This window comes from Talpa europaea (genome assembly GCF_964194135.1).
Source record: "Talpa europaea genome assembly, chromosome: X".
Classification (NCBI taxonomy): domain Eukaryota; kingdom Metazoa; phylum Chordata; class Mammalia; order Eulipotyphla; family Talpidae; genus Talpa; species Talpa europaea.
The window spans coordinates 93,128,128-93,153,564 of record NC_140081.1 but is presented as its reverse complement, the minus strand read 5'-3'; the positions used below and the strand labels follow the sequence as shown (position 1 = coordinate 93,153,564).

Sequence of the window (25,437 nt, the reverse complement as noted above, 5' to 3'; positions counted from 1 at the left end):
TTCCTCTCTCCCTCTTGAATGACCCGAGCAAAGCACAGACACATCTGCTTTTTATTTTACAGAGTAAGCGGCGAAGGGGCACAAACCACACGCTCAGTGTCTTCTCCTTGTCTAACTTCCGATGCCACCATTTCACCGCCAAGGCGCGCCCCACTCCCACGGCTCCCTGCTCCAGTGAAATCACCACAACATCATCCAACTAACAGTCACGCGCGTCCTCTCGGACCGGGGGAGCACAGGCTCGTGTGATCAGGGTCGTTCACAGCAGAGACGCTGAAGCTAATAAACCTTCCTCCAAGGAACAACAGCTGAAAAATTCCGAAAGAAAACAGACATCCATTTCCTGTCACCACAGAGGGGGGGAACGCGAGGATCTGTGCACCGTGTGCCCCAACTCTCCCTGCCCCCCGGGCTCAGGCCTCCTTGCTCACAACCTCTTCAGAAAGCGAGGAAGCCAGTGCGTTGCCGCCTATTGACCTTGAGTATAAAATCCAGGACGTCCATCTTGCTGGTCTCAGCAAGAGCCCTGGGGCCCCACAGGAACTCGTAGCGGGCGGGATCACTGCCGGGCACCTGCCGGTACTCCAGGTACTGCTCCTGCACCCATGCTTCCGTGAGGAGCGCCCTGGGCTCCCCAAAGATGAAGTGCTCCATCCCGGCATGCACTCCCATCGCCCCCAGAGCTTCCCACATGTGCTCCTCAGAGGCGCAGTCGCCATCCAAGAGGATCACGCCCAGGACGACAACCAGCAGGCCCGTCTTGGGTATGAGCTGCTCAGGGCTCAGCAGCCCATCGTAGGAGAGGCCCAGGGTGGCGGCCAGGACATAGGTGTCGCCATTGGGCTCTGCTTCGGTCACATCGATGCCGAAGACCAGCTGTAGGCAATCGCAGGCTTCACTGAAGATGCCAGAGAAGTGCTCCTGGTTATCACCGAGGACTTCCCTCAGCATCTCGGCCTTGCTGGTCGGCTCCTTGACGCGATACTTGAGGAGCAGGAACTCCACCAACGCAGCCATCTTCCCCTGCAGTGCTGCTGGCGGGGGGGCCTGGGCTTGCGCTGGCTCCCGGGAGCTGCCCGGTCCCTCTGCTTCCCGGTTGCTGGTGTTACCCGCCTCGGATCTGCTGCACAGTGAGGCAGCCATGGCTCTGGGGGAGGAGTTGGCACCAGGAGGGATACTGGGAGCACTGGCGTCCTCCTCAGGCATGACCTGGAGAAAGACAAGGGGGAAGGGGAGGTAGAGGAAGAGGAAGAGGATCTGACCTCCTACCCATCATCTCCTGGTACCTGGAGGAAAGAACCATCCTCTCTTGGTTCCTGAATATCTTCCTCGAGATTCAAGAGCTCACTCTTCTGGCACAGAGACATGATGACACCTGTGGAGAGTTGGAAGAAGTGTCAGCAAAAGCCGGCAGGTAGGACCCAAGAGTCTGAAGGAGAGTGTGAGCCGCCTCCGCTGAGAAAAGCACCCTCGGTGACTCCGACAGAGTGGAGGTGCTGATTAGAGGTGCTCTTTGTCCCTGATTAGAGGTGCTCTTTGTCTTACAGGTTCTGCCCTTCTGGGAATGTTCCCCAGGAGCCTGAAGGAGGTGACACTGCCCTTCAGGGTACAGGTTCCACATCCTGAGGTTCTGGGCTGACTCTGGGGTGGTGCCAGAACTATGGGCTCTCCTTCCTCCTGGTGAGATGTCTCCTTCATGCTCGCTCAGTATCCTCACCTTTCTCCTGCCATTCCTCTGAGGGCCTGAGGTAAAACCCTGAGAACAGGACCACACTCCTGAGATGGAACAGAAGCAACAAGGGCCCCACATCTGGCCACACTGGCCCTGGGCCTCCAGGGTCCTGAATGGGGACAGTGCTGGCGCCTCACCTGGAACCCTGCCAGGACCTGGGATCCCTCAGCTGACCCAAGTCCAGACCCTCAGACCAAGGCCTTCCTTCCTGACCTCGGATCTAGAAGTGAGGAGGGCCCAAACTGATAGCCCTGCCCTGGTATTCCCAGGGCTGAAATGAGGGCAGAGTCCAAATTTCCCTGGACCCCCTCTTTGTCCTGAGAATTGACAATCCCAGGGTCCTGATATGGACTCCTGGAAGGACCTGGGATTCCTCTCGCAGGTGACAAGCTCATAAATAAGGGTGGCTCCCTGGATGACCTTCTTACATCATGTCAGACAGGGTGCTTTCCTCCCTAAGGGCCCTGCCCACCACACCCATGATCAGAAAAGGCTTAAACTGGGGCACCTCTCTGTCCTGCGGTGGGGTCCCTTCAGTCCTCACTCTCTGCAGGTCCCGGGACTCCTATCCCTGCTCACCAGATGCGGCTCGCTTACTGATGGGGTGTCTTCCTCCAAGAGTATGTACCTCGCCTCCCTGAGAGCTGGGAGAAAAATGTGAGCAGGAACCCCACGTGCCTCCCCTGCCCAGGTTATCACAAGACTGACAGCAGGGCCCGAACCCCATCAGTTCTGCGGTGGACGATTCCCTCAGTCACACCTCCCTCAGGATGACCAGGCTGAATCCACGAGACACCGAGTGGACGAGCAGTCCACTGCCTCCCAGGGCCCGCCCCCTTTGCCCTCCGTCAGGGTCCTCACCGTGCCTCCTGTCAGGACCTGGGCGTCCTTCGGCCAGGTGATGCCTGGCTCCTTCTATAAAGCCCCCAGCCTCAGACCCAATGCTTTGGTCAGGGAACACTACACGGGGTCCTCTGGCCCCGGGGCAGCTCAGGCCTGACAGCAGCGGCGTCTTCTGCGGTGTCTGTCTGTTCTGGAGGCCCCCACCCATCTGCATTCCTGGGACACGCAGTCCTCACTCGGGGTCTCCACCTTGACTCTTACCAGATCTGAGCCCTCTCTGCGGACCGGAGCTTGCTCCTCACAGACCTGGATGCTGCAGTCAGGACCCCGAGTGCTCACCCCTCCCCCTCCCCGAGGTCTGGCGGAATTGGCAAGCTTCAGAGGGTCCCCGCATTTTTAAGGCGCAGGGTTCCTCGTACTCCTTCAGTCCCGCTGCCACTTCCCACATGACCTCGGCGCTCTCTCTGCTGACCCGTGGCTGCTACTGATCCAAGGTCCCAGTTTCTCTCAGACATGGATGCGGAGGTCAGGGCGCCACGTGGTCGGTTCTCTGCCCCACCGCCCAGGTCTGACCGCCGAGGAGCTTTTGTGGAGGCTCCTCAATTCTAGGGTTCAGGGTCCCTCAGTCTTCTCTCAGGGGTCTCACCTTGACTCGTGACTGGACCTGGGGTCTCCCTCTGCCGACCCTAGTCCCGGCCCCTTCACCCAAACCCCGCATTTCCCTCAAACTCGGATGCAGACTGGACGTCAGGGGGTCCTCCCGCCCTGAGGCCTCCAGGACGGACTCTGTTCTGGGGTCCACTGGATCGAAGTCTTCCATAAAGGCCATCACTTCATCTCTGGCAGGACCTGGGCGGTCCCTCTGCTGACCTGGCGCCCTACTCCTTATAACAACTCCCCAGTTTCTGCCAGACGAGGAGACAAAAGTCAGGATGCTGCGCAGTCAGCCCTCCTCCCCCCGGCCCAGTTTTGAAGCATTGGCGAGCTTTTATGGGGCTCCTTCACTTCTAGGGTTCAGGGTCCCTCAGGAGTCTCCCCTTGCCTCCTGACAGGCCCTGGGCCCACCTGTTGCCGACCTGTGTCCCTGCTCCTTATATCAAGGCCCAGTTTCTCTCACACTGAAACACAGAAGTCAGGACGCCACACGCTCCTCCCTCCCCCACCCCCGTTCAAAAACACTGGCGAGCTTTTGTAGGGTTCCTTCAGTTCCAGGGTTCAGGGTCCCTCAGGGTTCTCACTTTGCCTCCTGACAGGACCTGGACCCTCCCTTTGTGGACCTGTGTCCCTGCTCCTTGCACACAGGCCCCGGGGGGTTTCTCTCAGACTCGCTGTAGTAGTCAGGACCCCCCACCACACGATTCCCGTCCTGGGGCCTCCAGGGTTTATTCTGTTCTGGGGTCCACTGCACCTCAGTTCTCCTTCAAGATTTTCACTTGATACTGGATCCTCCCTCTGCCAACCTGAGACCCTGAAACTTACATCGAGGCCCCAGTTTCTCGCACACGCCAACACGGAAATCAAGACGCCACGTGGTCCTCCCTCTACCCCCCCCTCATTCTGAAGCATTGGCGAGCTTTTGTGGGGTTCCTCCAGTTCTAGGGTTCAGGGTTCCTCAAGGTCCTCACCTTGCCTCCTGACAGACCTGGGCCCTCCCCTTGCCGACCTGAGACCCTGCTCCTTATACAGAGCACCCCAGTTTCTCGCACACGCCAACACGGAAGTCAAGACGCCACGTGGTCCTCCCGCCCCCGCCCCCACTTCCGAGCACTGGCGAGCTTTTGTGGGCTCCCCACTGTCCTAGGTTGCAGGGTCCCTCAATCCTCCCTCAAGGTCCTCACCTTGCAACCTGACAAAACCTAAGCGCGCCCGTTGCTGAACTGAGACCCTGCTCCTTACACCAAGACCCAGTGTCTCTCACAGCTGAATGCGGGAGTCATGCCGCCACGTGGTCCTCCCGCCCCCACCCCCGTTCAAAACCACTGGCGAGCTTTTGTAGGGTTCCTTCAGTTCCAAGGTTCAGGGTCCCTCAGGGTTCTCACTTTGCCTCCTGACAGGACCTGGACCCTCCCTTTGCAGAACTGAGTCCCTGCGCCTCATGCAAAGCCCCTGGTTTCTCTCAGAGTCCGGTGTGGCGGTCTGGACGCCATGCGCTCCTGCAGGCCAACCCTCACAGCCAGTTCTGAGCATTGGCAAGGTTTTGTAGGGTCCCCTCGGTTCTCGGGTCCAGGGTCCCTCAATCCACCCTCAAGGTCCACACCTTGCCTCCTGACAGGACCTGAGTCCCTGCTCCCCCCCAAAAAAAACCCCTCGCCCCCCGGTTTCTCTCAGACTCGGCTGTGGTAGTGGGGAGGCCACGCGCCCTCCCCGCCCTGGGGCCTCCAGGACTGACTCTGCTGCGGGGTCCGGGGCCCCTCAGTAGCATGTCCCTGTCCCACCTCGCTCAGGCGGGCCCCGGTTCTCCCTCCGCGGCCCTGAGCCTGCGCCCCTCAAACCGAGGCTGTGACTCCCCGAGCTCCCTGAGGTGAGGGGGGTCTCCGGGACCAGCCTGCGGGGTCCCTCAGGGATTTCCCGGGGGGCATCTCTGGGCGCCCTCGGCCCTCCCTCCGAGCCTCACCTCGCTCAGGCACGCCCGAGCTGTCCCTCCGCCGACGTGAGTGCGCGCCCCTCAGGCCCAGGACCTCACCTCAATCTCGAGCGGAAGTCGGTGGACGTCACATCCGGTGCGCGCTTCTGGGGGCCCCCCCGCAAGGGTGTCGTGAGGGGCGGAGATAGATCCCGGGTGGGGGGGTGTCTCTCCATCCCTGTTCTGGCCCTCACCTTGGCTCAGGCAGGGCCGGCCTGGCTCTTGGCACACTTGAGCCTGCACCCCTGAAACCAAGGCTCCAACTCCCCGAGATCCCTGGGGTGAGCTGGGTGCTAACCCTGCCCCCTGTCCGGGTCCCTCGGGAGGTTTCATGGGGGGGCCATCTGGCCTCTCCGTCCTCCCTCCGATCCTCACAGGGGCAGGTCCTGCCTTCGCCCACCTGACCGTGCGCCCCTCAGACCAGGACCGACTCCCGAGTCCTCTGAGCAGGTGGGGGTGATCCCTCAGACCGCTCGCCCCGGCCCCTCAGAGCCGTTATGGGGCGCAGCTGGGTTCTGTGGGTCCCCTGGGCGGCGGCAGCCCCAGTCCTCACTCCCTCGCCCCCGCAGAGGCTGCTCCCAGGACGGCGCGGGTGGGGCTGCCGGGAAGGTGGGCGCCGTCGGAGCAGGAGCCCCCACCCCGGGGCTCCTCAGCAGCAGACGCCCCGACTTTGGACGCCTGATGGCCTCGCAGTGATGGTGGCTGAAGAGCTGAGCCTCAAATACACACATGAGCTGCGGTGCACGCCCGGGGGTGATGTCACCGCCCTCCTGCTGTCCGCAGGTAGACAGGTTTGGCTCTGCTCCTCCTGTCCCAGACGTGCCTGGCCCGTTCTGTCCCGTCCTGTGGGTCCCGCCAGAAGGCACCATGCGCGTGTGGCGGCTTTCCGACCTCAGCGGCCCTGCTTTGGGCCAACCCTGCTCGGCTGGGCACTTACCCCCGAGGGGGTGGGTGCCAGGGTGTTTCACCCGGAAGGTATTACCCTCTCCTGTCTCTGTGTGCTCTGTGCTGCTGAAGCGCCTTCCCTCTGGGAGAATGCTTTGCAGGGCGGCAGCACATGGCGGAGCCCGCTGAGCGTGTGCAAGTTTGGGGGGGCCGCGGTGTCCCCTCTCGGTACTCTAAGAAGCCCATTGCTCAGTGACGCCGCCACGGTTTGCGGCACAACTGAGCCATTAAACCGTTGACCTCTGAGACACGCAAGGACCTAGATGAGACTCGGGACAGTTATGTGCAAAGGAAGCCCGGCCCCGAGGCGCACATGCCTCAGGAGTCCATCTGTAGAGCTTCCAGGAAACGGCCAGTTTGCGCAAATGAGGACCCGACGAGTGGTGGCCAGGACTGAGTGGGGCGGGTGGGTGCGGGCAGATGGGTCTGTGACCGGGCACGGTGTGCTCTCTGTGTGGGGCAGAATGGTCTGGACCTTGGCCGCCCCAGAGCCCCATCTCCGTTGTGCCGCGGCGCCTCGGGTTGGCGCGATGTTTGCCCCTTCAGGGAGAGCTGGGCCAAGGGCACGGAGCGGCTCTGTGCACCCTTTGCTACCCCTGCGTGGCAGTCTAGCCCGTCTCCCAGTTGCAGGTGGCAGTAAATGACTGTGCGGGTGCCGCCCCCTCGGGCCTCCCCTGGGCTGAGCCACGGCCGTCCAGGCGGGAGCCGGCTCCTCCCTTTCTTCGCAGGAGCGTGGCCCGCTCTGCTCGGGCTGGGAGTGGGAGCAGCGCTCCCGGAGAGTTCCAGAGCCCTCGCGGGCTCTCCAAGGTGAGGTTCCCTGCTCGTGGGGACCCTCAAGGGCTGACAGGATGGGGTGGGTGTGGCAGGCGCCACTGTGAGGTCAGCGTGCAGGAGCCATGACTCTGTGTCTCTTGGGGGGCGCCGTGCCAGCCCGGGCCTCTCCCAGCGAGGCCCCCACCCCTGCACACGCCCCGGACACACAGCGTTCCCCGCCTGCCCTCCAAGGGGCCTTTGTCTCCAGTGCTCCGGCCTCACGCGCTCCTCATCTCAGCGTCGGGGCCACCGTGGACCTTCTGGTCTGACCTCCAGCGCCCCAGGACGCCCCCCTCCCGTCCCCCCACCCCGCCGGCCTCCCTCCCCCGGTCAGGCCACGGCAGACACGCAGGTGCCACGGCGGGTACTTTATTGTGCTCGTCCCCAGAGCCGCGTGGGGCGGGCGCTGGGGCGCTGGGACGTCGGCTGTTCGGGGCCCGCGGGGTCGGGCCCGGGCAGGGCGCTCGCTCGGGGCTCAGACTCTGGAGCGACAGGGGCCCGGGGGCGCGTGGCCATGGCCCTCGGGGCTCCCGGGCCGCTGCGCCCTTCTAGTCGCTGTTGGAGTCGGGTCCCGGCTCCCACCGGGACTCGGGCCAGGGCCTTGGCGCGGGCCTGGCCTCCTGGGTTCTCGCGGAGGGGCCCGGGGCGTCCGCCCGGGCCTTCCTGCTTGGGGCCCCGGGAAGGGGCGTCTGCAGGACCCCGGTCTTCTCAGCGCCCTGCGGAGACCACGGGTGAGCCCCCGGACGCGCTGCGGGGCGGGGCAGGGCAGGGGTGGACCGGGCAAGGGGTGGACCGGGCAGGGGGTGGACCGGGCAGGGGGTGGGCAGGGCAGGGCAGGGCAGAGCAGGGCAGGGCAGGGGGTGGACCGGGCAGGGGTTGGGCAGGGCAGAGCAGGGCCGGGTCGGGCCGGGCAGGGCAGGGGGTAGGCGGCGCGCGGGGCTGGGGCTGGGGTGGGGTCCGCTCGCCTTGCCCCTGGGTGAGCGTGGGCGCTGGGGCTGGCGGCGGGCCCTTCTCCTCCTCCGGGCCTTCGCCGGCCCCGGGCGGGGCTTCTTCGCAGCGCGGGGAGCGCGCGGCCCTCTGCTCGCTCTGGCCATCGCTGGGTCTGCTCTGGGCCTCCCCCCGGCCCCTGGGCGCCCTCTCTATGTACCGCCCTGGACAATGAGGGGCTCCGCCCTTGGCCTTTGTTTGCTCAGCAAGGCCCTCCCTGACCTCATAAAGGTCCATCCCCCAGGTCATGGGGCAGGGGAGATGCTGGCCAGGCCCGCAGTGGGGAGGTACAGCGGGGGGGGGGGGGGGGGGGGTTCGGGGGACTCTTTAAAGGGGACTTATAGGGACGACCCCTGAAGAGTCTTCCAAACTGACATGCCACCCTCCCCATGACCCAGGTCAATTCTGCTGGGTCACACGCCACACTGCCAGCCTGGCCTGGCAGACACCCTTCTGGGCGGTCCCCTCTGCTTTCCCACCCTTCCCCATGCCCAAGGGGGGCCTATCTTTACCATGTTCACCTTCCATAACACAGGGTAAAGTGGCCACAGTCGAGTCTCTGCGTCACCTCGTTCCCCGCCGACAGCTTGCTTTTAGGCACCGAGAAGACCAGTCACCTCTGGACACACCAGCGCTGTGCCCCCACCTCCTTGCCCCAGCAGCCCCCCTCCCTCCAGCCCGAAATCCCGCCCTGGCTGTCTGCGCAGTGAATAGCCCTCTGCCACTTGCAGGAGGTGGCTTGGCGTCTGGGCTCCTGACCGCCCAGCAGCTGTGGGTCCGGCCGGGCTTGGCAGAGGGGCCCGGTGGCAAGGCAGGGCATGCAGGCTGCAAGTGGTGCTGGGGTTTGAATGCAGGGATCTTCAGTCTAGCACTGATGGGTTCCCCAGGGCAGCAGAGGGGGCAAGTTCTCCCTATTGGAAAGGGAGTAGAACTGCCTTTATTCACACACCTTGAGTCTATTCAGACAATTCTACCCATCAGAAAATGCTCCTAAAATTAAGTGAGATCAGCAAGATCTCAGGAGTCAAGATCAACAGGCAAAAGGAAATTACACTTCGTGTACCAGCAACAACGGCCTGAAACTTGAGCTGAAAACAGTGCAATTTAAAGTAGGATAAGAGGGCCTCCCCGGCGGCACAGCGGTTGAGCGCTGGCCTGTGAAGCTGCCTGCAGCCTCTGCAGCGCCAGTTCGATCCCTGGCCGAGGGCGAGGGTCCCACATGGCGCGCAGACCTCTCCTGCCGCCCGCTGCTCCCCTCAGCAGTGTCCTTCGGTCCTTCTGCCTGCTCTGCTCCCCGCTCTGGCTCTGGTGAATTCTCTCACCCTCCCGCGCTTCTGACTGTACCCAGTGCTTGTATAAATAAATAAATAAATCTTTATAAAAATAAGGTAGGATTAGACATCATGAAATGTAAATCGGCAAAATGGCAGCCTTGGACACCAAAGTCTAGAACACATTGCAGATAAACACGTGATGACCTAAGCAAAGGGAAATGCAACCTGGTGCTGAGTATAGAGACCCCATAGTCAGATGTTGTTGCTCCCAAATTCACTGATAGAGTGATGCAACCCCATGGAAACCCCAGAAGACTTTTTTCTTTTAAAATGAACGACAGGGGGCCTCCCTGGTGGCGCAAGGTGTTAAGCGCCGCACTATGAAGCAATCCGAAGCCTCTGCAGCATGAGTTCAATCCCTGGCCGGCTAGGGAGGTGACCCACATGGTGCAGCAGACCTCTCCTGTCTCGCCCGCTGCTCCCCTCAGCAGTGTATTTTGATCAGTCTGCCTGTTCTGTTCCCCGCTCTGTCTCTGGTGACTCCTCTCACCCTCCCGCTTCTCTGGCCTGTACCCCAGCTCTTGTATGCATAAATAAATAAATCTTAAAACAAAACCTTAAAAAAAATAAAACGAATGAGAGGCTGTTGTTCCCCTTCACATGGAAATGAGAGGGCCTGGAAGGGACAATATAACTTTTCAAGAGTGACGGAAGTGGGAGACTTACAAGGTGGCGCTAATGTGGACAGTGTGGGCCGGAGTGCAGTAGGGATGTATTCGTAGAACGAAGGGACTGTCTAGAAAAAGTCTGTCACATAGATGCAGATACACAGAACTGCAAATATACAAAAGATTAGAGGTGAAAATACTGTCTTTTCAGCAACTGGGTGGGGAGCCACAGGCGAAACGTGCGTTTTCATCCACACCTTGCTCCCCATGAACGACACCGGTGGGCCAGAGAGCTGCATGTCAAAACCAAAATGATAAAGCCTCTTAGAGAATATTCAGGAGCAAATCTGGGCCCCCTCGGGTAGTGTGGTTCATTTGAGCATTGACAGGTTGGAAGAGGAGGAGTGGCCCCCGTCGCAGGCAGTCACAGGCCACCAGCTGCATGCTCAGCTCTAGAATAGGGCTGCATGTGAGCAGCCCCCCAAGAGACCTCCAGACACACAGGCCTCAGATCATCACCCAGAAAGGAAATAAGGCCAGGGTCTTCCCAGGAGATAGAGGATGCCGGAGAAGGGACTTCTAATATGAGGGAGATGTTGCTGAGCAACAAGGCAGAGTCGGGGTCCCAGAGCTCAAAGGGCAGAGGTTTCGTATGATCTGTGGTTGTCAGGTATGAGGTGCACTTTGGGCGATATGCAAATTAGGCAGCGTCTGAATGGCTAAAAATTTGTGGATTTGCATGCTAGTGAAAGCAATTGGATGTGCGACAATTCTAGTTTGGCATGGTGGATAGGGGATAACCACCCCGGGCATGGGGCCATCTTTGATCATTCATGCAGCTGCCATTTGTTTCCTAGATAAACTAAAAAAGTCACCATCCATTAACAAAAAGATCAATAAATTGGACTCCATCAAAATGACAAACTTTTCTTGAAGTGATCCTGTTAAGAGCGTTACAACATCAGCCACACACTGGAGAATGTATCTGCAAGTCACATGTATGATAAAAATCTTATGCCAGGAATCTCTAGTAGCTTCTGAAGCCTGAGTGAGAAGGAATCAAACAACCTAATAAAAAAGTTCTGAGCAGACATATTTGCAAATTCCTGAAGTCCCCAGTTGTGTGCCGCCACGCAGCTACCGGCGAGGTTCCCTTGGACAGAGCGGCGAGACCCACGCTGCTGAGGACACGGAGCACTGGAGAAAACAGCCAATGACTTCCTACCAGTTCGGCAGTTTCTTGAAACTTTGAACATACGCCTGTTACGTGTCGTATCGATGGCGCTTCTAGGTATCAGTATAAAACTTCTAAATGCACATGTCTACCAGGACGGAAAGCAAATCAGTGGTTTTCTTGAGCAGGGTGTGCAGGGAGGGGGACAATGGGGTCAAGTGACAAAGGCCTTGGAGGGCCTTGTGGAGACGCTGGCCATGCTCTCTGGCCGTGTGGGGGCAGCTCTGTGCTGTCACCCTGCAGGGAGACGGTCAGAGGGTACATTTTGGGATGTTTATTGTTTGTCAAGTGTCGCTCAGTAAAACTGGTTTGAAACTTACATTATTTGCAGGAAAAAAAAATGCCCTGTTAGCCCGTACCCTTGGTTTTTGTTGTATTTCTGCTGAAAGGGCATCGCACTGGGGAGTCTCATGTTCCAGTGTGCGTCGCTGAGGACCGGCCTGGTACCTACCGCGTTCAGTCACCACTCAAAGTCCAGCGCTGTCCTTGGCCTCACCATTGTCCCTGCTCTCCAGATTGAGCCACCCCCCTTCTCCCTTCCTTTCTGCTAACCAGTTTGGTCTTCGTATTCAAAAGTTTATTTTTGTTTTATTTATTTTACTTGTTTGTATTCTCGACATACCACACAGGAGTGAACGCATATAATGTTCGTCTTTCCGTTTGCTTTTCTTCACGAAGCAGACTCCCCTCCAGGTCCCGCCAGGTTGCACACGGCAGCCTCTCATCGTCACGTAGCCGAGCAGTAGTCCATGGTGTGTCTCTGCCACATCTTCTTTCCCCATGCCTCTGCCAGCGCACACTGAGGATGTTTGCAGCTCTTGGCTCTTATAAACAATGCTGCAGTAAACATGGGTGTGCTTCTACCTCTTTGAATTCATGGGTTTGTATCTTTGGGGTAAATACCCAGAAGTGAGGTTGCAGGATAGTGTGGGGTTTCTCGTTTTGATTTTTTGCAGAATCTCCACGCTGCTCGCCACGATGACTGCACCATTCACTTTTCCACCAGCAGTGCAGGAGGGCGCCCCCCCTCCACATCTGCTCCAGCCCTCGTGGTTTCTGGTCCTTGGAGTCATGGCCCTTCTCACAGGTGTGTGGCCATAGCTCATTGCAGTTTGGATCTGCATTTTTCCTGAGCAATGTTGAGCATCTTTTCATATACTTGCTGGCCACCTGTATGTCTTCTGCGGAAAAAATATCTACTCAGGTCTGCCTATTTTTCAATTGGATAGTTTTTCTCTTTGCTGTTGAGTTGTATGAGTTCTGTATATTTTGGATATTAACACTTTAAGTGCTTAATCACATGCAAATCAGACATATGATTTGCAATTTTTCCCTCCCATTCAATAGGTTGCCTCTTCATTTTGTTCATGGTTTCCTTTGTTGTAGAGGCTTTTTAGTTTGATATATTTAAACTTTTGTTGTTTTTGCTTTTAGTGTTAAGATTACCAAAAGCATCACTAAGAACTATATCAAGGATCTGACCAGCTAAGTTTTCTTCTAGGACTTTCATGGTTTCAGGTCTTACATTCAAGTCTTTGACCCATTTTGAGTTGATTTTGTGTGTGATGTGAGATGGTGATCTAGTTTCATTCTTTGCATTTGGCTATCCAGCTTTCTCGACACCATGTGTTGAAGAGACTTTCCCCATTTTATATCCTTGGCTCCTGTGTTGAAAATTCATTGAGGGTTTTTTTTTTTTTTTGAGGCAAATGTTAAACATATCAGAACACCACTCAGACACTGAGAGGGGGAAGCAGGAGGGGCTAGAGAAGAGCAGTATGTTGGATATAGAATTCATGATGGAAAGAAAGCAAAGGGGAGAGAATAACGACCGTGCATTTGGCTTTGATGACCTCATGAATGGCGGGAAGTAAGAGGAACAGGAGTTTGGGAGGGAGGGAAGAAGATGAGGACCTTGGTTTTGTTCTTCTTCCAAACTACTGAGCCTGAGGCATGAAATGTCACAGTGAAAGGGAGCTTCCCAGCGGCTAGACTGGCTTGGTGGTGTGGAGGGGAGGCCTTCAATTACCCACATGGGGTCCGGAATAGAGGACAGAAAGCCAGGGAGCACCATCAATAAAGGGACACCAGAGAAGGAGGAGGAGAAGCAAACGTACACTTGCAGGGCAGGTCAGAAGGACACAGAAGACACTGCTGCTGAGGGTAGAATCTGACAGGAACTGACAGGTGACTGCCTGTCAATGTGAGGAAACTGGTGATCTTGGTGAGAGCTGGTTCTGTGGAGCAGTGAGGACATGAGCCTGGATTCAACTGGCTGTGGAGCTAAGAAGGAACAAACACTATGAAGAAGTTAGAAGATAAGAGAGAGAAAATACATACAGACTGAAGAGGAGTATGAGATTGAGGTGCAAAAGGAGCAAAAAGAGCAAGAGAGAGCAATTTTTGCTGGGAGGTCCCCAGGGTGATTGGAAGAGTTGAGAGACAGGGCACAGGGGCTGGGAATTATGGACCGTCACCACAATCAGTTTTGGAACATGTTCATTGTGTCCCAGAGAAGCACCATGCCCATTATCCAGCCGTTCTTCGTTTCCCTTTCCCTAAGCCCAGACAACCACCGACGGGCTTTCCATTCCATGGATGTACATATTTCTGGACATTTCCTGTAAGAGGAATCATGTAACCTGTGAACTTATGGAATAGCTGAGGGAAGCTGGGCGTGGTGGTCAGCGTGAGCACCCCCACCCCTCCCCCACCTCCTCAGGGAACCTTGGGAGTTAGAGCCTTGGTGAGGGGCGCACACTCAGGTGACAGAGAGGAGGCCTGCCCTGTCTGAGTCAAGGGGGATAGAGAAAGACCCCACAAGATCCATCTCGGCCCCTCACAACAGCCATTGGGGGGGGGGCAGGAGGCGCCAGAAGCTATGAGTGGCTGTGACGTCCACTAACTGACACTCAGAGGTCTGCAGTGAGGCCTTGCTCTGAGAGGTACACGCTCACGCCCGCAGAGGAGAGCTCACTCATGCCTAAATGATGGTGAGGATTGGATGGAGGACTGAGGGGACCATCCCTTCTAACTCAGGGAACTCGGGGAGTCAGAGCCTCGGTCTGAGTGTGGCACGCTCAGGTGACAGAGGACGGGTCCACCCTGCCCAAATCGAGGTGAAGACCGAGGGGGATAGAGAGACCACTATGGGATCCACCTCCCCACTTCAAGACAGACAGGGTGGTGGGAGGGGCCAGAAACGCTGGGAGGATGTGACGCCCACAAACTTCCTCTTGGAATTCTGATGTGAGGGCCTTGCTCTGCGGGGCGCACACTCTGGCTGGCGAGGGAGAGCCCAGACCCATCAAAGTTAAGGTGAGGACCCTGAGGTTGGACTGAAGGGACCACCGATGCACGCCATAAAATCCTTGAGGGGCCTCTGCAGGGTGGTTAGAGGAGTACCCCACATTTCCTTGGGGAGCCTGGGAAATCACAGCCTCGTTCTGAGGGGATGCACATTCAGGTCTGTGGAGGGAGAATCCAGTCCTGCCTGAGTTCAGGTGAGATGGAGAGGGAGACTGGAGGGACCCACGGAATCCAGTCCAGCAGCCGCGTCAGGACTGAGAGCCCGCAGGCCGCGTGGTCAGGCTGAGCACTGTCCCGGCAACCCAGGCCCCACGTCCTCAGGGTCGCGGGATTCAAGGACCTGGTGTGACACGAGCAAACTTGAGTCCGCAGAGTGGAGGGCCCAGACCTTGCTGCTCGTCAAGATGGGGATCCTCGGGGAGGACAGAGGGGCAGTGGGCCCCAGAAAGGAGGGAACCCGCACAAGCGGGCCCCGCCACCATTGCTGGGAGACCCCCGGGAGGGAGGACCCAGCCCATTGTTTCCTAACCTCCGCATGCGGGTCTCCCTGAGATCCGGGGCTTGGCGTAATAGAGCAAGAATTCAGGTCAGCAAGGTTGGGGGTGGGGGTGGGGCATGGACTTCACCAGGAATAAAGGTGAGGATCCTGTGGGAGGACTGAGGGACTCTGAACCCTAGCTCTGAGGGAACCCCACAAAACCTGCAGTGCTGTCAGACCTGGGGTGGCAAGAGGTGAGAGCACGTGGCATCCTGACTTCTGCATCCGGGTCTGTGTGAGAGAGACTGGGCACCTGGAATAAGGAGCCTTTGGTCAGCACAGAGAGGTGTCAGGTCCTTCCTAAGTCAAGGTGAGGACCCCAGCGAGGACTGAGGGACAGAGGACCCGAACAGTGTCAGCACTGGGAGGCCCTGGAGCTACTCTCCAATGGGGCTTCTGAGCTCCCCCTGGAAATCTCAAGGAGGCTGGGGGTGCTGAGGGACAAGGACTTGGGGCAGCAGAGGGGAGGCAGTAGGCCTATGGGGAGTGGAGGTGGGACCCAGAGTGAGTGAGGACTGAGGTCCCACAACAGAGAGAGCCCCTTTGCCCCTGTTCATGGTCTGGGAGGCCCCAGGGCAGGGGAGCAGTGAAGTGTTTCCTGACTTCTCCCTCAGGGTGTGTATGTGGGAGGGAGGGGGCTGGTGGTCAAGGGGCCTTGGCATGTGGAGTGTGGCCTCAGGTCGGCAGAGGGAGGAGGGGAGGCCCCTCAGGAGGACAGCCCCTTGGTGCAGTGGGAGGTACCACGCACCCCAGAGAGGGAGGGAGCACGCAGAGTCCAGCTGTGGCCTGTCTCCGCCTGGAAGGACCCAGAGGCGGTTGTCCGAGTGCAGGCTCCCACGGATAATGGGAGGGAAGGTGGGGAGGCCTCAGGGGGTGAGGTCTTGCTTGGGGGGGGGTGTCAAGTCATCCCACATGGGGGCAGGAGGCAGGCCAGGCCTGATGGGATTAAAGATGACTAACCCACAGCAGGACTGAGGGCGCCCCACCCCAGAAGAGAGGGGCTGCACCCTGACAGTCTCTTCTGGTCATGGGTAGGGTGGGGGTGAGGATGTGGATCCTCCTCACGTTCCTCTCCAGGTCTCAGGGAGGAGAGGACCTGGTTGGTCCGAGACGTCAAGTCATCCAGGGAGCCACATCTGGTGACCAGAGAGGAGTCCAGGTCCTGCCAAGAGTCCAGGTGAGGGCCCGGGGAATCTCAATGACCAGAACAGAACGGGGGCTCAGGGAAGTGTGGGTTGCCCCTCCTGTCAGCCCTGGAAATCCTGGGCAGGGCTATCAGGCCGGGCCCTCCTCACTTCCAGATCCGAGGGCAGGAGGGAAGGGCTTTGGTCTGAGGGCCTGGACGCAGGTCAGGCCTGGCAGGGCTCCAGGTGAGGCCTAGGAACCTAGAGGCCCCTTTAGGACCCTAGAAGCCTTGGGCAGGTGTGGCCAGAGCGAGTACAAATGGAACCTGAGACCCCAGAACAGAGGGGACCCCACAGGTCCTGACCTCACCCGACTGTCAGCCCTGAATGTCGGGGCTGCGGCAGCCACACCCTGGGCAGTCATCTCACACCCTCCTTCAGGTTCTTGGGGGTCACACCCAGGAGACCAGCTCTGTGAGGCCCAAGAGCACCCCTAAACAGGAGCCTGTAAATCACCTTTGTCACGGCCACCGGGGGCGTTTCTCAGCTGGCGCCTCCAGCACTGCCCTCACCTCCTGTTCCCAGTCCTGCCAACTCCCCACAGGTGTCACCATGTCTCTGGGTCAGAAGAGTGAGCCCTTGAAGCTCGAGGAAGACGTTCAGGGGCCCAGCGAGGCTCATGGCCTGCAGGATGGCCCTGTCCTAACGCTGCCCGGGGCTGGGAGGACGAGGAGGTCGCCTCCCTCGTGTCTTCCTCTGCCTTCCACTGCCACCCTGTCCAGGATAATCCAGAGCAGGCTGCTCTTGTGACGCCCAGTGCTTCCCAGGTCCCTTGCCGTGTCAGCCGCCCCTCCAGGGCCTGTCTTGCCTCTCTGTGCAACATAACCCCGGAGGAGGACATTACCCAACAAGCAGAGGGGCCGGGCAGCTCCCAGGAGTCAGCAGAAGCCCGGCCCCCCGCACTCCCCCCAACGCAGCACTGCAGGAGAAGTTGGCTGAGCTGGTGTGGTTCTTGCTCGAGTAGAGCAGCAAGGAGCCGACCAGCCAGGGGGAAATGCTGAGGGAAGTCCTTGGTGAGGGCCAGGGGCACTTCCCTGTGCTCTTCAGCCAAGCCTGCGAGGGCCTGCAGAGGGTCTTCGGCATCGATGTGACCGAAGCAGAGCCCAGTGGCGACACCCATGTCCTGGCCACCCCCCTGGGCCTCTCCTACGATGGGCTGCTGAGCCCTGAGCAGCTCATACCTAAGACAGGCCTGCTGGTGTTTGTCTCGGGCGTGACTTCCTGGAGGACAGAGGTGCCTCCGAGGAGAGTATCTGGCGAGTGCTCGGGGGGATGGGGGTGTGTGCTGGGATGGCGCACCTTATCCTTGGGGAGCCCAGGGAGCTCCTCGCTGAAGTGTGGGTGCAGGAGCAGTACCTGGAGTACCGGCAGGTGTGTGCTAGTGACCCCGCCCGCTGCGAGTTCCTGCGGGGCCCCAGGGCTCACGCTGAGACTGACAAGATGGACGTCCTGGAGCTTATGATCAAGATCGACAGCGTAGATCCCAGGTGCGTCCCCGCTTTCTCTGGAGAGGCTGTGAGCAAGGAGCAGGAGGAGGCCTGAGCCAGGGGGGCAGAGGGAGCCAGGGGTTCAAGGGGGCAGGGAGAGTTGGGGCACACGGTGCACATCCCGCCGGCCAACAGAGTGAAGGGCAGGACCCAGACGTCTGCAGCAGCTGGAGAACGTGTAGCCCCAATAAACCATCGTCGGCTCCTGTCCTAATGGGAAAGAAGGCGAGGACTTGGGTTTTGCACCAGGGCCTGAGAACAGGAGTCTGGGCCCCTGAGCAGGACCAGCCACGGGAGCAGCTGGAAGAGACCACGGTGAGCAGCGGGGGTGGAGGGTGGGCTGCCAACCTCGACTAGGCCGGCCAGCCAGCCGGGACCACCGTCTTCCGGGAGCGACTGGCACCCAGGGTCCCTCTGACCCGCGCCGTCCTCGTGCCACCCAAGGTGAGACTTGCCAGGCCCTGTCCCCCTGTGCAAACCAGGGGCCGGCACGGGGACTCCCCGACTGTGTGTGTGGGGGGAGCGGCGCGGGCTCGTGTTTTCTCAACCCTTCCTGGCCCGGCCCCGTGGAACAGCGTGCCCGCCAGTGCACTTGGGCAGGCACCGTAATGCCACCTTCCACACTTTGGGAAGACAGAGAAGCTGGGGGCACGGCCCCCCCCCCCAATCCATGGACTTCTCCAACATGGCCGGGAGCCCCTTTGTGATGTCACGTGGCCAGCAGAGGGGGTGGTGACTCGCACAGCCGGTTGCTGCCCTACGGAGACTCTAGAACTCTGCGGACGGCATATATTGGGCACGCCGCCCGGGCCGAGGGCATTCCCACACGAGGACCGCGGGCGGATCCTGGGGCGCGCACCCCCAAGGAGACTAGCTCGATGGCTGGCTCGGCCGCCGAGGAGGCGCGCGACGGGCAGCGGGCCTTGGCCGTGGCCGCGGGGCTGGCGGCGGCGGTCCCCTCGCAAGCATACCCCGAGCCAGAAGGGGACCCGGGGCGGGCGTCGGGGCAGGACGGCCACCCAGATCGGGGACCGGATCCGGGGCCCCAAGGTGCTCCCCTGCCCCAGGACCCGAACCCAGGCGCCGCCGGCCTGGGGGAGGACGTTCTGGGGCTCCCCTTCCCCAGGAAGCTCTGGATGATGGTGGAGGACAGCAGCCTGGCGTCCGTGCAGTGGAACGACGCCGGAGACGCCGTGGTCATCGACGAGGGCTTCTTCCAGACAGAGGTGCTTCAGCGGAGCGGCCCGGACAGAATCTTCGAGACGGACAGCTTGAAGACCTTCATCCGGCAGCTGCACCTGCACGGATTCAGCAAAATCCGCTCGCTGAGGGACAAGGGCCTGATGGTAACGCAGTGGCGACCCGGCCCCGGGTTCGGTCCCCCGCGGGTCAGGGGAGCGCAGGAGGGGCCGGGGGCGGGCGGGGGCGGACAGGGCTCGCGGCGAAAGGGGCCCTTTCTCCCCAGATCTACAGCAACAGCCGCTTCCTGAGAGGCAGGCCCGAGCTCCTGGACAGCTTCGAGAGCGCCGGCCCCGCGGGAAGGATGGCTCACCGGGGGCTCCGCGGGGCCGCGCCCAAGAGGAGGAAGATTTCGCAGGTGGCCACGAGACGCTCCCCGAGACTCCTTCAGCTCAACGCCAACAAAGAGGCCTGGAAGAAGACCCAGGAGGCCCCAGCTGCCCAGGGGCCCGGGGGCGCCCCGTCAACGCTCTTCTCTGGCGCCTGGCCCACGAGCGGCGTGGAGGGGAGCCCCGGGGGAGGTGGCTGCCCCGGAGAGCCAGGCGGCCCCCGCGGGGAGGGCACGTCCGGGAATGTCCTGTTTGCGTCCCGGGTGCCTGCTGGGCAGGAGGGCGCGGGGGAACTGCCCAGCAGCCCCCCGGCTCGCGCCAGCTACGCCTCGGTGCTGACCCTGTACAACACCTGCTGTTCCATCCTGCTGGCTGCGCTGTCAGCCATGGCCCCCGACGAGGACCCCGACGGGGAAGATGAGCAGGAGGGCCCCTCGGATTACAAGTGCACGCTCTGCGAGCAGTTCAAGGACAACCCGCACCCCTGATCTCCCGGCCTCCGCTGACCGGTACAGGCGGCCGCTCAGTAACGGTGCAGCTTTTCAGTTTTAATAAAGAAATGCAAGTCTGAGGGAGGAAATAAAGAAATTCAGCAGGACCGCGAGTCTGTGCCTTTCTCAGCTCCTACGACACACGCCCCAGCCCGGGATGGCCGGGAGGCGGCGCCGGGCCCAACACACCTGCCGGCCCCTCTGTCCTTTGCTGGAGCGGTGGTGGCGCGTGCCCCGGGCCCAGGGTCTGGCCGGGGAGGAGGGAGGCCAGCCCAGGAGGTCGGGCCCCGAGCTGTGGCTGCTGACTGAACAGAGCAGCCTGGCTCCTGAGCTGGGGGTTGGTGCTCCACATTCACAGATGCTCAAGCGGCAGCATCTGCCGGGGGCGGGGGGGGGAGCGGACAGGACACCAGGAACTTGCCACCCCGCGGTGTCCAGAACCCCGAGCCCCAGACCTTGGGGCTGGCGAGCAGGCCGGCCTCCAAGTGGCGTCTCCCTTCTGCGTGGGAGGCAGGCCCACTGCGCCTGCCCGGAAGACTGCAACATCTGGGGCAAAGCCCTACCAGCAACATCTGGGGGAAAGCCCATCGTGCTCAGAGGCGGCACCAGGAGAAACCGGGCTCTGGAAGGACCTCAGGGTTGTACTGAGGGGCCTGTCCGCGGACGGGAAGCTGCTGTGTGACGCACTGGACACTCAGGCTTCGGGAAGCAGGGCACACCGACGACAGCGGCGTCAGGAGGACGGAGGGGGGCTCTGGCTCCAAGGCTGACGTCCCTGATGCCATCAGGAAGGAGGCCATGCAGGCCGTCCCTCTCAGGCCCTGGCTCAGCGGCGCTGCCAGTCTCTCCGCCAGGTCCTCTGCCGCCGCTCGGAGGCCCTGGGAGTTCTCCCAGACGCCTCTGTCGGTACCACCCGGAGACGGGGACCAGAGTTGCTGGCCACACCGGACGAGGACTGGTCCTGCCTCTTCCTAAAGGCCCCAGGCCGGGAAGCTCAGGCAACGACGCAGGAAGGTGCTCACCCGGGGGCCCGCTCCCCAGTCCCCTGCCCTGCTCCCCGTGCAGGGCTGGGCTCGTGACCAGCACTCGGGGCGCTCTCTGCAGCCGGGAGACGGTTCAGAACGACGGCGGGTGGCTGGGTCTCTGTCGCTTGACGGAGACAGCTTGACCGCTGAGTCTCTGTCGCTTCCTCTCAGGAGCCCTCTCCTCAGGCCTCCCACCCCGGCGGCCAGCAGGGACCAGGTGCTCGGGGACGTCCACCTGGAAGACGCCCTTCCCGCCGGGCCTCGGGATGGGCTCCAGCAACCAACGGGGGTTGGAAAGCGCCGTCAGGTACTTCTGCCCCAGGCCGCTCAGGACGGCCTGACTCTCCAGCTCCCGCAGCTCAGGGGGAGCCAAGTTTTCTGGGCACAGCCAAGTCTCCCCGACATCGACGAGCCCTGCACACGAAGACAGAGGCGCACACGTTTGCCCCGCCCAGAAAACCAAGCCCCCCAACCAGGGGCTGCAAAGTCACCACACTGGGGACCCAGAGGCGGCCAGCAGAGGGACACGGGGTGATGGTGGTCCCTGTCAGTGAGCCTTTCCCAGGGGATGGGGCGTGTGCGAGGCCGGGCTGGTGGCGAGACAGAAGAGCAGAGGGTCTTGTCCTCCACGACCCACCCTGGGCCCGGGCGGGTGCAAGTCAGGCCAGGTGAGGGCAGCAGGCACAGGCGGAGGTTCCCACCACCGGGAGCCGTGCTGTCCCCCAGCACTTCCCAGGTGACAGAACTGACAGAGACCTCCTCCACCAAGGCCCCGGGGGCCTTCCCAGGACCCGCGGGTAGGAGGGCGGGCAGACAAGGTGAAGCCAGCCAGGTGGCTGAGTCAGAGGCCACCCTAGCCAACCCCCCGTCGTGCCTGTGCTCCCTCACGGCCTGTGGCACACACGCACACGGTGGAGCCCACATGCACGCACAGATGCAGCGTGAACGGTCCCCGCCCCTCAGATCACAAGGGGGACCTGAGGCCCAACAAGGAAATGTTGGCCTCCACCCTCACCCTCAGGGCCCCTGGCTACTCCTTGGAAGCTGCTCTCAAGGAAGCCCCGCCCCGCCCGCGCCAAAGACCAGGGGCCACCAAACTCCGGAGTAGGGCCCTGGGGTGGCCCTGCAGGGGTGGGCAGGGCTGGGCAGAGGGCCACTTGCCAGCTATGACTCCGCGGCCAAACTTGTCTCCTTCCCGAAGCAAGTCCTGCACCTGAGCGGGGGTCATCCCCAGCCTCTCCAGCAGCAGCTCCCTCCAGGCAGTGTCTGCCCAGTCCCTGCGGGCAATGTGGATGGCGATGGTACCGTTCTCATGGCCGCTCAGCAGGGGACGCCAGCGCGTCTCCAGGGTCTTGACCCCATTGAGGACGAAGCCCGCGTAGGGCTGCCGGAAGGACAGGCAGTGGAACTTCATCCCCGCTGGCTCCGGGGGGCCTCACGTGGCCTAGGGAACAGCAACAGGGTCCCGAACGCGCCCCTGTCGGCGGCCCCCAGCTCCCGGCCCGTGGGCCTGACAGGCCCTGTGCCGGACACCCCGCTGGCCTGGGCAGTGGAGGGAGCCACACTGGCCGCTCCGCTGTCACCAGGCTGTCAGGGGGCAAGCGCCGTGGACCGGGCTGGCCGCAGGGCTGACTCCGTCCTCTCTAGGAATCTGGGGGAGCTCGCCAGGGGGTGCGGCAGCTGGAGAAGGGCGCGGGCGGCACAGCCTGGGGTTCGTGGGACCACAGAGGCCACGAACCCCAGGCCGGCGGAGGAGGGAGCCCCGGCTGTCCAGCCCAGTCTGCGGGCACAACAGGGACATCCTGGGCTCGGCTTCCTCCCCGGCCCCATGTCAGCTCCCTGAGGCGCCACCAAGAAGGCTCGGAGGGTCCCAGACTGGCCCTGGGACCCCCCTTGACCTCCAGGGCCCCTGTGGCGCCCGCCCCCCCCAGCCCTCTCCCGGCGCCACTCTCCATGGTCTGCAGGCAGCGGGGCCGACCCCAGGCTGGAGAGGGGAGAGGAGCAGGACGCTGGCTCCGGGATCACCTCCCGCCTCCCCGGGCGGGCGCCGGGCGGCGCTGAGCCTGCACAGCGGCGGCCGCAGACAGGCCGGTCCCCAGGCTGCGGTGCCCCGTCTGCGGCCCGCGCGGCCACTCCTGCCCGGCCCCAGCGAGCCCAGAGGTGGGCGTGGGGACGGCGCCCCCGGCCGAGGCCTGTGTGCCCTGGCGCCGCCGCCCCGGGACGCGGGCGGGCAGAGGCCCAGGCTCCGGCCACCTCAGCACTGCGGCGGCCGCGCGGCCCGGAAGGACGGACGGATGGAGGGACAGACGGACGCCCCTACCTGGCGCGGCGCGGGCGGGGCGTACCCCCACCTTGCCGGCTGGGCGGCTGCGCGGGCAGGCGCCCGGCGGCTACGCAGCCACGTGATGACGTCACCCCGCACGCGGGAGAAGCGACACCCCCGGGAGAAGCGACTGGGTTGCCCTGGCAGAGGCTGAGGGGCAACGACCCTGACGGGGTGGGGCGAGGGTGCCAGGGCCCGGCCAGGAGCGGGACCCGGGAGGGCGGGGCGAGCGTGGGCGGAGCTTCGGCGAGGAGGCGGGGCTGTGAGGCGGTCGGGGGCGGGGCGGGGCGCTCTGGGGGCGGGGCGGGGCGCCCGCTGGGGCGTGGCCAGGGGAATCTTGGAGCAGCTCGGCGCGGGCTGGGGCAGGAGCGCCAGAGGCTCAGAGGAGCTGGGGGCGGGCTCGGGGCAGCTTCTGAGCTGGCTGGGGGCGGGGCTGTGGCGGAGCCTGGTTTCAGTTTTGGGAGGGGCGGTAAAGCAGGAAGGGGTTACCCGGCCTCCAGGCTGGGAGTGCAGCTGGGGGGTGCCTTGCTCCCCAGTGGCAGGGCCTGGGCGCTCTGGGTCTCCCTGGGGCGCCTGGGCGGCTGCTGCTGCGTCAGAGGGTGGAGACCTGTCTGAGGAGTCCGTGGTGCCCAGGCCCTCTCCCTGTGTCTCGTCCTTGTTTCCGCGGAGCAGGCTCTCCGCGCTGGGCTTCTGATGTGGGTGCGACAGGCCCGCCCTGCTTGAGCTCTCAGGGTGTTTCTGCTTTAGCCACCCCGGGAAATCCTGCCTGTGACCCTGGCCCACTGCCTCAGTGAGGCTACTCGTCAGTCACCGAGGACAGTAGGGTCCCCTTGGTTTTCACTTTGTTAATCAGCCTGCATTCGCCCCACCCTGCCCTGCAGGTCACCTAGGCAAGGCAGTGACTCCCCTTCCCTTCCCAGTGCCCTGTGTGTTCATTTCCACAAGGCTCGCCCAGCAGCTCTCACCCCCGGCCTGAGAGGGCTGCCCGCCCACCAGCCCCGTTCCGGCACAGGGGCTGGGGCCCGGGAATACCTGCCACCCTGGTCCTCGGGAAGGCCCTGGTTCCCCACGGGGTAGCCAGGCCCAGCGCTGCCCAGGCCCATCTACTGCCTGCTCCTGACGCCCCGAAGCCACCGCAGCTTGGGTCCTCTGGGAAGCAAACTGGAGGGGGAGCTTGGCGCGTGGGGGCCGAGGGGGAGAAGTGCCCTAAGGGAGCGGTCAGGAAGCAAGCAGAGCCGGGTCCAGGAGCATCATCAGGCCAGGCCGGTCCAGTCAGGGGCGCCAGGCCTGTCAGAGGCCCCTGGAGGGCACGCGCACCTCACAGTGCTCAGGGCCGGCAGTTCATCTCCTGGAGGAGCTGGAAACCGCGGGGCTGTACCGTGGCATAGGAGGTAAGGTCCAGGTGGGCAGCAAGGGACGCTGATGGGCCGAGGGGCTGGGCGGCTTCAGGGCCAGGGGTCCTGTGAGGTGGGTCTGAACGTAAGAAGGGTCTCCTCAGGCGGCAGTGGGAGGAGCGAGGCCTGCCAGGGCCAGACCCATTCAGGGAACCCAGAGAAGTGCTGAGGCGGGAGCAGGTGCCTGTGCGCAGTGAGGAGGTTGGGAGAGGAGGCTGGAAGTGTAGGCTGGGAGTGGAGGCTGGCAGAGGAGGCTGGGAGTGGAGGCTGGCAGAGGAGGCTGGCAGATGAGGTTGGCAGAGGCTGGCAGAGGAGGTGGTGCCCAGCAGGGCAGAGGCAGGGGCTGCCCCAGGAGTGGGCTGGGCAGGGGTTGTGGCCGCCCAGACCTGCCCTGGAGTTTCAGGAGGCCGATTTTACAGGCAAACTCTTGCTTCTCTTCCTGAGAAGCGCGCATTGCCTCCTGGGTTTGGTTGGTCCTTTCCTGGCTGTCCTGCACCGCGGGCCTTTCGCTGGAGGCCGCCTGGTTCTCCAGGCTGGTGCTGAGGGTCCCCCTCCTGGGCCTTGAGAAGGGCGCCTGGACGGAGGATGGCAGCTCGGGTCTTGTGGGGAGTCGGGATAGTGGCCCTGGGGAGAGTCAGCTGACTCCGGCCCGACCCCTGGAGGAAGTGGCTTTGCAGGTGGGCTCCCCGGTGGCCAAGCCCCGGGAGCGTCCAGGGACAGGAGGCGTGTGGCAGTGACTCCCGCGCACGCCTGTGGACAAGCTGCCCTGAAGGAGGCGGGCAGGTGGGGAAGACCAGGAGATGGGAGGACTAGGAAGGGCGGCCTGGGCATGTGGCACCCGCTGGGCAGATGCTGGAGCTGAGGGGCCGCTCTGTGTCTGCGGCGCATACCGGCGCCATCTGCTGGCCACTCGTGCAGCTTCCCCTTTAATTCGGGGTGGTGGGCATCACGGGCCTGATCAGGGGGTACCTTCCAAGGCAGAAAGCTGCAAGCAGCGTG

At 62.1% G+C, this 25,437-nt stretch overlaps 3 protein-coding genes across 3 annotated transcripts; 1 reads left to right on the top strand and 2 right to left on the bottom strand.

Annotated features, from left to right (window-relative positions):
- Positions 1-438: 438 nt before the first annotated feature.
- LOC311187719 (melanoma-associated antigen 8-like) lies at positions 439-17,270 on the bottom strand (the record flags this gene model as incomplete). The annotated part of the gene is made up of 3 exons (XM_084259043.1): positions 439-1,209; positions 1,287-1,375; positions 17,132-17,270. 3 exons carry the CDS (start codon positions 17,268-17,270, stop codon positions 439-441), a joined length of 999 nt encoding a protein of 332 aa, XP_084115169.1.
- A 1,245-nt stretch (positions 17,271-18,515) lies between these two features.
- Positions 18,516-19,693, top strand: LOC311187718 (heat shock transcription factor, X-linked member 3-like; the record flags this gene model as incomplete). Its single annotated transcript, XM_084259042.1, has 2 exons — positions 18,516-18,983; positions 19,103-19,693. The coding sequence occupies 2 exons, from the start codon at positions 18,516-18,518 to the stop codon at positions 19,691-19,693; spliced, it is 1,059 nt and encodes a 352-aa protein (XP_084115168.1).
- A 596-nt stretch (positions 19,694-20,289) lies between these two features.
- Positions 20,290-22,135, bottom strand: LOC311187717 (protein EOLA1-like; the record flags this gene model as incomplete). The annotated part of the gene is made up of 3 exons (XM_084259041.1): positions 20,290-20,596; positions 20,910-21,135; positions 21,883-22,135. The coding sequence occupies 3 exons, from the start codon at positions 22,133-22,135 to the stop codon at positions 20,290-20,292; spliced, it is 786 nt and encodes a 261-aa protein (XP_084115167.1).
- Between the last annotated feature and the right edge of the window lie 3,302 nt (positions 22,136-25,437).